Source organism: Coffea eugenioides, chromosome 2 (assembly GCF_003713205.1).
Source record: "Coffea eugenioides isolate CCC68of chromosome 2, Ceug_1.0, whole genome shotgun sequence".
Classification (NCBI taxonomy): domain Eukaryota; kingdom Viridiplantae; phylum Streptophyta; class Magnoliopsida; order Gentianales; family Rubiaceae; genus Coffea; species Coffea eugenioides.
In genome coordinates, this window is record NC_040036.1 from 1,709,453 (window position 1) to 1,719,196 (window position 9,744).

Here is a 9,744-nt window from a genome sequence, read left to right on the forward strand (position 1 = left end):
ATTTTGTAGCTTACCTGTCCCGTCAACTGTCGAGTTGAGTAGTATCAATTGCTACTCTCCAAGTCGTATAATTTTTAATTTTTTGACTGTCAAATAAATGAAGAAAGAAAGAATGGACCAATGTCGTCGTCTCAAGTCTCATAATAATCATTCGGGGATATACGCATTTCTCGTTCTCTTCGTCTTTGTACTGTAGCCTGTAGCCCCCCAACTTGCCAATTAAACCATTCATTATTAGGAGTAGTATACTGGTAGTCTGGTACTAGTGTATTATTTATCGGTCATCCCCTCCTCCTCCTTCCTTCCCCAACTTTCTTTCTTTCTTTCTTTGCAGGAAAAAACATCTTTTTTTCATATTACCTGTCATTGTCCATTTAAAAGTTATGTAAAAGTTAAACCTCCCCTCCCCTTCCAGCCCCCCATTCTATCTCTCCCTCTCTCTATATATATGTGTGTGTGTAAATATATAGAGGGAGGGATTCTTATCACAAGCACTCGCATTATTGCCCTCAAAACAACAAACCGATTCTTCTACGGATCGCATTCATTGCCTCTGTTGATTCTTGTCCTTGATCTTCAACTGAGATTCTTTTTTCTTCAAAAAAGGAAAAAAAAGCAATAAGAATCACAAAAGAAAAAGGAAATAAGAGAAGGTGATCGATTGAATGTATTAGTACTCCGTAATTGTTTGACAATTTTTTTTTTTGTGGTGTATGAATATATTGATGATTGAATGGTAGTGAGAGGAGGAAGTGGAAGAAGATAGAGGATGGAACAGAAGAAGCACATATTATTATCGGCAATAGGGGTGGGGGTAGGTGTGGGGCTTGGTTTGGTGTCAGGACAAACTGTTAGCAGATGGAGTGGGATCAATAATTACTGTGACAATAATGGTTGGGCCACGGCGGCGCCCGATGGCATTACCGGCGACCAAATTCAGCTCGAGCTTCTCAGGCTCATTATTCCCGGCAAAGACTCCCAAGTCTCCTTTGATGACTTCCCTTATTACCTCAGGTTCAATTCTTCACTTCGACGCCGCTTTGCAAGATTTTCCTTTCCCCTCTTTCTGGTTTTTCTTTCCTTCTCTTTTCCTTAAATAAAACTTTCTATGGATTTTTTCTTTTTCCTCCTTCCGTTTTTTTCAAAAGAATGGCGGTAAAAGTAATATAACCAACAACTTTACTGAGACCGACGTGTATACTATGCCATAGATGCAAATATTTTACTAGTAATGTTTATAGTTGCGCATTTTGAAGTTTTATTTGCTACCAGATGAGGAGATTTCTTTTCTTTTTTCTTTCTTTTTTTTGGCTATTTTCTAGATACTACATTTCATGTTTTGCTCTTAATAACAAGTGCCGTGATGGATCACCCGTATGGTTACTCTTCTTATGCTTCGATGAACTAACTCTCTGCTTAGTTTTCGAACATCCATTTATGATCGTAACTCCTCGATTACTAATCTGAGCCAGATTATTAAGTAAATTAGCTTTCCCTTTCAGTTGTATTGTATGCTCTCAATCACCATCTTTCGATGTTTGATGCCTTGGCAGTGAACGTACACGGGTGTTACTCACAAGTGCAGCCTATGTTCATCTAAGGCACTTAGATGCGATTAAGCATACCAGAAATCTTTCTCCTGCTAGTAGGGCCATATTACTTTCTGGACCTGCTGGTACAGTACACACTACATTTGATGCAGTAAAATTATGTATTTTTCTGCTAACTGTTCCACCTGAAGGTGTCTACATATCTGCTTCTTCACTTTTTGTATTATGCCTTTCCAGAACTATACCAGCAAATGCTTGCCAAGGCCCTGGCTCATCACTTTGATGCGAAGTTGCTTCTGCTGGATATTACTGATTTTTCTTTGAAGGTGAACGTGTGGGAAAGGCATTGTTTCCTAATGCATATTGCTTTCCCAGTCTTATATTATTATTATTATCATTACTATCTTAAATCTGGGTCAATTTTTGCAGATGCAGAGCAAGTACGGTACTGCAAAAAGAGAACCGGTACGTAACTTTGTATACGCTGAGAACCTGATGCATGGATTTCTTTGTTTCAATAGCGTTCAGTGGTATTCTAGGTTAAGTCTTGTTTGCGGGACTTGTAGGCACTATCCTTTTGTTTTTTTAATTTTTTTGCCTGTCCCTAATGAGAAGTTTTTTCATTTGGATCACTTTTCCTTAATGGAACATTGTTTCCTTTTTAGTCGTTCAAGAGGTCAATCTCAGAGTTGACATTGGAAAAGATGTCCAGTTTGCTTGGTTCCTTCTCAATCATTGCAAATAGTGAGGATAATCGAGGTATGAAAGGGAAGCATTTAAATTAAGGCTCTTGCATGCCATGCTGTGATAGCCTTCTTTTGGTTTCTGAATGCTTCTTCTCTTTCAGTGTTATTGCCACAGATTTTATTTTCATGTTAAAAATTTTCTATATTTATTCATTTAAATGGTGTTTTATTAAGTAATTATTTCCCTACAATAGTGATAAAGAATATTGGTACAGGAGTAACTCAACTTTTCAGTAAAAGTGATTATCTTATAGCGTAAACTGGCTGTTTATTTGCTTCCATTTTGTGGGCTCAGACAAAGAAGGGATATAGTTTGCTTCCTCTATTCATTAAAGTGAACCATCTTGGTTCCTTCATCTTTGAGATGAAAGAGGGCACCAACATGCCCTGCAGGGCTTGAACGCATTGCTAAGAATATGAATGTCTGCAAAACATGACAATTGGTTTAAAATCATACAAAATGGTATACATAATGTGCCATGAACTGTTCATGGTGGCACACTTCATTGCGTATGCTATTTGTGCTGCTCTTCCTCATTTTATGTTGGTCAGGAAAAATTTATTTGGAAAGAGTTAGAGTTAGCAACAGATGGGCTTTAAATACTAGTCACTTATTGTTCCTCAACTTAAGGCTGTATAATATTTGCCATCTTGTGGATCTTATGGAACTTGAAGTTGGAGGCTACGTGTTGGGAATCTGTTTGGTTTTTGTTTCTTAAAGTTTTATATGCATGGTCTTGCATACATCTTTCATGAGCTTCTTAAAGAATCCAAATACTGATTATTACAGGTACATTAGCTAGGCAAAGCAGTGGCTTCGACAGTAAATTAAGGTAGAGTAACACTTCTCTTGTCTTTTGCTTGCTCATTAAAGATAAGACCAATTAGGTTTATATCCACTACTTACATATTGACCATGTTTTATAGGCACACAGAAGGAGTAAACCATTCTCTAAAGCATCGCAGAAATTCCTCTGTCTCTTCAGATATGAGTAGCATTAGCTCCCAGTCATCATCTTCAAATTCAGGTAAACATGGAGCTTTCAACTTTAGCAGTAAAGGAGACTACATAAAAGAAAAGGAAAAAACATTTTGATATTTGATGGACTGACCAATTTCTTCACCCAATTGACTAAACTTTTCCCGCATTTTCTTTTCTAAACATGTCTTCCTTAATTCAGCATTTTTCTGGAGTTGCTATTCTCTCTACTTCAATCTCCGATGATGTTGCATTTAATCTTTTGTTGATACTGGGGAATTGTATCAAGTATATCATGTATTCCTTTTTTTTTTCAGTTTTTTTTCTTATCTGGATTATTGTCTGGATGGAAACTTTGAAAAGGAGGACTGAAATTGCTGCATCTCTTCTCTTGCTTTTTAAGTGCTTTGAGAGAATAGAAAGCTCTTTCTGGTAGATAATTTCCATATTGAAAACCTTTTATGTGATTGATTTTTCTATTATTAATTTTAGCTCCTCCCAAGCGCATCACCAGCTGGTGTTTTGATGAAAAGATTTTCTTACAGTCACTGCACAAGGTAAATCTTATTGTTCAAAGTCAATTCTTTGCCTACTACCAACAAAACGTTGGTTCTGTTGCTTGTTGCATTCTACTGCTATTCTGGTTCTTTAATCTTCTGATTTGATGATATATTCTAAGTAATTGTGAAATGCTGGTACTAGAATTCTTAGTGTGCTGAAAAGAAGATTTTTAATATTGCAGGTCTTGGTTTCAGTCTCTAAAAGTAGCTGCATCATTCTATACATCAGGGATGTAGAAAGGCTTCTTCTCCAGTCCTCCAGATTATACAAATTGTTTGACAGAATGTTAAAGAAATTAACAGGATCAATCGTGGTACTTGGTTCCCGCATGTTGGATCCTGAAGATGATTGTGGTGACGTGGATGAGAGAATCAGTCTTTTATTTCCCTATGATATTGAGATTAGACCTCCTGAAGACGAGACTCATCTTGTGAGCTGGAAAGCTCAATTGGAGGAGGACATGAAAAAAATCCAGATTCAGGATAATAAAAATCATATTTCTGAGGTACTTGAAGCAAATGATCTTGTGTGTGATGATCTAGGATCAATCTGCCAAGCAGATACAGTGATTCTAAGTAATTATATAGAGGAAATTGTGGTTTCTGCAATATCTTATCATCTGATGAATAACAAGGATCCAGAATATCGCAATGGGAAGCTTCTTATATCATCTAAGAGGTACCCAGTAAACTATGGCGTACTTGGTTTTGTTTAGATTTACACATCCTGTTTCTGATGCTTACACGCTCTGGTACAGTTTGTCCCATGGCATGAGTATCTTCCAGGAGGGAAAAGGTGGTAAAGACACTATCAAGCTGGAGGCAAGCGCTGAATCTTCCAAGGTCAGTTTGCGTCTTGATATCAGATATTTACTCAGGAAGTGTTCCAAGAATGTAAATATTGACAAGGTTAATAGTTCTTTTTCTCATCAATGATAGGGTCCTGAAGGGGAGGAGAATGTTGGCTTGAAGTCTGAACCAAACCCCACATCCGAAAACAAAACTGAGACTGAAAAATCAGTTCCAAAGAAGGATGGTGAAAATCCACCTGCACCGAAAGCTCCTGTAAGTCTAATCGTGTGGTATTAGATCCTTGAAAAGGGAGACAATGCCACCATTTCACGTTGGATGCTGCTCCTATATGTTTCTCCATGTCTTCTATACTTCTCTTCCATAAATTTCAAGTTTGTTGGAAAATGGGCTAGGTTTCAACCTTAGGTGGTGTTTTCTGGTCAGAGAATGCATCACTTCACGCTAAATTAATTTCACACAGCAGAGAAGTTAGAGGCATAAATAGCAATTTCAGACAGTTTAACATGAACTTTATGCCTAGTGTTCAATCCACAAACTACTCTTTCATTCATTTTCTCTTATTGAAACTTCTTGTGTACTTTAAACTACAGGATGTGCCTCCAGACAATGAATTTGAGAAACGTATAAGGCCTGAGGTTATTCCTGCAAACGAGATTGGCGTGACATTTGCAGACATTGGTGCTCTGGATGAGATTAAAGAATCACTTCAAGAGCTTGTGATGCTTCCTCTCCGAAGACCAGACCTCTTCCAAGGGGGTCTTCTAAAGCCTTGTAGAGGCATATTGCTCTTTGGGCCTCCTGGTACTGGAAAGACAATGCTGGCAAAGGCCATTGCGAATGAAGCTGGAGCAAGTTTCATAAATGTATCAATGTCAACAATTACTTCAAAATGGTTTGGTGAAGACGAAAAAAATGTCAGAGCTCTTTTCACACTTGCAGCAAAGGTTTCTCCTACCATCATTTTTGTGGATGAGGTTGATAGCATGCTTGGCCAGAGAACCAGAGTTGGGGAACATGAGGCTATGCGGAAGATTAAGAATGAGTTCATGAGCCATTGGGATGGCCTATTGACTAAGCCTGGTGAAAGAATTCTTGTTCTGGCAGCAACTAACAGGCCATTTGATCTTGATGAAGCAATAATTAGGCGGTTTGAACGCAGGTATATTCATAGTTACACCTTTTTTGGATTTCACGTTGTCAAATGTCAAAGCTGATTCTAACACTACTAACTTCATCTGGAATGTTGTTGTCCATGAAAGTGAAAGCAAGATGAGAAATTGTTTTGGTTTATGTTATATGTTGTGTGTTGTTTACCACCAGTTCTCATTGTGAAGAATGAAGACTGAGTTGTAACTTCTCATTTCATATATTCATGACGCGTTTTTGTGTATCTGGTTCTGGATTTTACTCAGTTTCTGCTTTACAGGATCATGGTTGGTCTTCCTTCTGTGGAGAGCAGAGAAATGATCTTGAGAACTCTTCTGTCAAAGGAGAAGGTAGAAGACCTAGATTTTAAGGAGCTTGCAGCCATGACTGAAGGATATAGCGGAAGTGATCTCAAGGTTTGTTTTGGTACGTATGAAGTTTCTGGATTGCAAATTTTTGTAATCTTATATGAGCTTTTCATTTTCTCCTGAAAGCAGAATTTGTGCATTACTGCGGCTTATCGACCAGTGAGAGAGCTGATTCAACAGGAGAGAAAGAAGGATATGGTAATTCTTATGCAAAGTTCTTGCACTTCGCTTCCTAAGATACAGTTTGGCTAGTATTTTTTTTTCTTAAGGTTTATGTTGATTTTCTTTTTCCTTCTTTCCCTGTGTAGGAGAAAAAACAGAAAGCTGAAGAAGGGCAGAGCTCTGAAGATGCTGATGAAGGAAATGAGGAAGCAAAAGAAGAAAGCGTTATTGCTCTGAGGCCCTTAAACATGGAAGACATAAGACAGGCCAAGAATCAGGTAATAGTACTGGCTTTCATCTTGTCATATGGAGCAAGTTTGTTTTTTAAACCATATCTGCTGTGAAAAATTTGTGTCCATTTGTTCTCCAATGTGCAAAAGTTTCTTTTCTTCTGATAGTTTTGCATTCTTGTGTAGGAAGATGAGTAGTTAAATAGTTCCCAAAGATAGGTTTAGTCGAGTGTTTCTGTCATGTCCCCATGCCAAGTAGATTGGGAGTTTTAGCATACTATATGACTGCATTTTGAGTTATCCTTGGGTCATTTATAAAATGTGTGGTGCCCTGAAATGGGAAATAGTACTCTAGGGGAACTCTGAGGATATGGGAAATCTACTCAAACGACACGGACGAGTCTGGAGGTATTCTGCGATGAGGTGAAGATGTGGCCATCCGATGTTCCTCCCATGATCTTGTAAAATACAGTTCTTACTTATTCACAACTATTAAAGGACCTACTTAAAAGTTCCAACACATGCGAAAGTAAAAAATAGGACTCATGAGCCAGCTTCATCTTTTGTTTCCCCTGGTAACTGTGCACCATTTTCTGCTCAAAGAGCATGTCCTTCGTGTCACTTTAATTTGCCAAATTTGGTAGGACTGAGGCATTCCTGTCCCTTGATCATCTTGACTTCCAGTAACAGTAGTAGGAATCTAGTTTGTCAACGCTACTCGTTTTTTGTTTCCATTTTTCACATTTTTTTTCCTTGTCTTTTGAGCATGTGACCTTTTTTTCACAGTATTACGCAAATATTTTTTTTGTCATGTAAAACCTCACGAGGATATTTTGCAATTGCAGGTGGCTGCCAGTTTTGCTTCCGAGGGTTCTATCATGGCTGAGCTGAAGCAATGGAATGATCTATATGGTGAAGGAGGTTCAAGGAAGAAGCAACAGTTGTCTTACTTCCTTTAGGTCACTGGCTGCCTGCATATACAGACGCTTGTTACTTAAATCCTTTCCTGTTTGGTGATACTCTGAATCAGCAGAAGGCTGGGGAACCAGGAAACCCCATTGTCCCAGGATAGCGCAGCATGGAAGTGGTGAAAGCTGTCACCGCAATCTGGCCGCAATGAATAACTCTTGATCGCCCCAGAAGAATTTGAATAGGCACAAAATTCTCCAAGCATTTGGGTTGCCCTTTTGAAACCACTCTTGAAAGAGGAGAAAAGAAGAAATGCTAACGACTATGTTCGATATTGGCTGAACCACGTTAGCTCTTCGGAGTGGAGGATGTTGAAGATGTTCTTGTGTGGTTTTTTTGTAGGCTTGAGACGTGGGTTTTTGGTGTTTTGGGGGGAAGGGGGGGGGGGTACGGGCATTTGTTAGTCTGTTTATTTTATTGACTCGACTGTAATAGATTCGATGAAAAGCGGATAGTCCATTCGTCGTGTAAATTTACTGTTGCATTTTGGTAGTATTCTTTTTGCATTAACTCCAAGCAAAATCAGTAGAGGAAAGCGTCATACTTCTCATGTACAAAGGATAAACTCTTTTTATCGGATTCTTGAATCACCAGAGTATTATACGAATATATGATTGGTTTTATGTGAAGCATGAAATTCAAGATGGATAAGATTATTGGTGTTTGATCTGATAGAGTGGTATTTGAGCCTTCAGGAGGGAGGGTTATCACTAGTGATAATTTCGACATCTAGCGCTGAAACGCTACCCTTACTTGTAATGATTTTAGAACTACTTCATGTGAATATTAACTTCAAATCGTGATTGCCACTATTTTTGTATTTTTTTTTTTTGATTAATAACGTAGTAGTGTTTGATTAGTCTATTACATTTAAGGCTTTTAAAGAATAAATTTATGAATGAATTTGATTTTTTTTAATGGTGTTATAACTCATATTAAATACGTTGTTGTTATTACTGGTCACTGACCAATATTTCTAGCTCCGCCACTGCAAGAACAACGGGTGAAATGAATTTACCAAAAAAAAAAAAAAAGGTGAAATAATGCCAAAATCCCAAACCTGTAATGTTAGGGGGACACCTTGCCGTCATTGCGAATTCGCCACCCAACTGCCGCGCCACCACACTCAAATGTCACCACTCTATCTCACTTCATCAAATCCCCTCGTAAAGGTCAAATTCCATTTTTCACTTGCACTTCTAAGTTATGGACACACTTTCGCTTTAATTTTTTAAATTTTAATTTTAAATATTGCATCCCTTAAAATATTAAGTTTATTCAGTTTTAGTCTTTAAGTTTTTAATTTTGTACAGTTCACCATCTGAAGTGTGAAATTCATCACACAAAATTGTGAAAATTAGAATAATGAGCGATGCTCAAAACTTTACTACTAAAAGATTGTACTCGCTAAAATTTATAAGGTTAATTCTAATAAACTCTCTTGACAAATACTCTACTCATTCCTCATCTAACAATAACTAGTATACAACTCTCCTCTCTACCTCCTCCCATCTTCTCCAACTCCTCTCTTCTTCTTTTTTTCGTTTCATTTTTTTCTAATAAAGTTTTTCTTAAGTTTTTTTAGTGACAGTTTTCTATTTCTCTTAGAGATTCTAATGAAAATTTTCTGTTCTCCTAAGGATTCTTATGGAAATTTTTGTTTTTTTTTTTGTTAAATCTAAATTTATTTCAAATCTGGTTGTTAGATTTGAAATTTTTTTTGGATCTTTAATCTATTTCAACAAATCTTATCATCATTATTGGAGATTAAAAAATCATTACTTAGTAGATCTGGCAATTACAATATGTAGCGATTTATGTATTAAAAACAACTACGAAATTTCTTGTATTTTTCAGATCTATTTTATAATTTTTCGAATATATTGTATCTGTTAAACTATAAATAGATGTTTAATTTCTAGTGAGATAGATCAAATAGCGACCGGACGATTTCCAACAATTTGTCAATGAAATTTGCTTTTTATCCAACAAAAAAAAAAAAAAAAAAAAGATTACTCCCATTGCCTTGCTAAGGATTCAATCACATCGAGACCACCCTTATGGTATTGAAAATTTTCCAAAACAAATGTAATTGGGTCGGGCAGTCCAATTTTGTAAGTGATCCGTCTCACTTGATTTCTGCAAAGTGACCAAATTAACTATACCTCCAATTTCCTCTTCTTTAACCCTAGCACTTTGCAAATCTTATTCCAAATTGGCA

At 37.1% G+C, this 9,744-nt stretch overlaps 1 protein-coding gene across 2 annotated transcripts; it reads left to right on the plus strand.

Moving 5' to 3' along the window:
* The first annotated feature begins 459 nt into the window (after positions 1-459).
* On the plus strand, positions 460-7,889 carry LOC113760675 (spastin). Of its 2 annotated transcripts, none has more exons than XM_027303351.1 (16): positions 460-1,014; positions 1,554-1,675; positions 1,788-1,876; positions 1,980-2,015; positions 2,216-2,309; positions 3,087-3,129; positions 3,224-3,324; positions 3,768-3,832; positions 4,018-4,514; positions 4,594-4,678; positions 4,775-4,900; positions 5,239-5,807; positions 6,075-6,210; positions 6,292-6,360; positions 6,471-6,602; positions 7,400-7,889. In XM_027303351.1, the coding sequence occupies exons 1-16, from the start codon at positions 770-772 to the stop codon at positions 7,511-7,513; spliced, it is 2,523 nt and encodes an 840-aa protein (XP_027159152.1). In that variant the 5' UTR covers positions 460-769; the 3' UTR covers positions 7,514-7,889. The 2 variants fall into 2 exon arrangements, with proteins under 2 accessions (XP_027159152.1, XP_027159153.1); XM_027303352.1 differs by lacking the exon at positions 460-1,014 and adding an exon at positions 1,403-1,443.
* Positions 7,890-9,744: the final 1,855 nt, after the last annotated feature.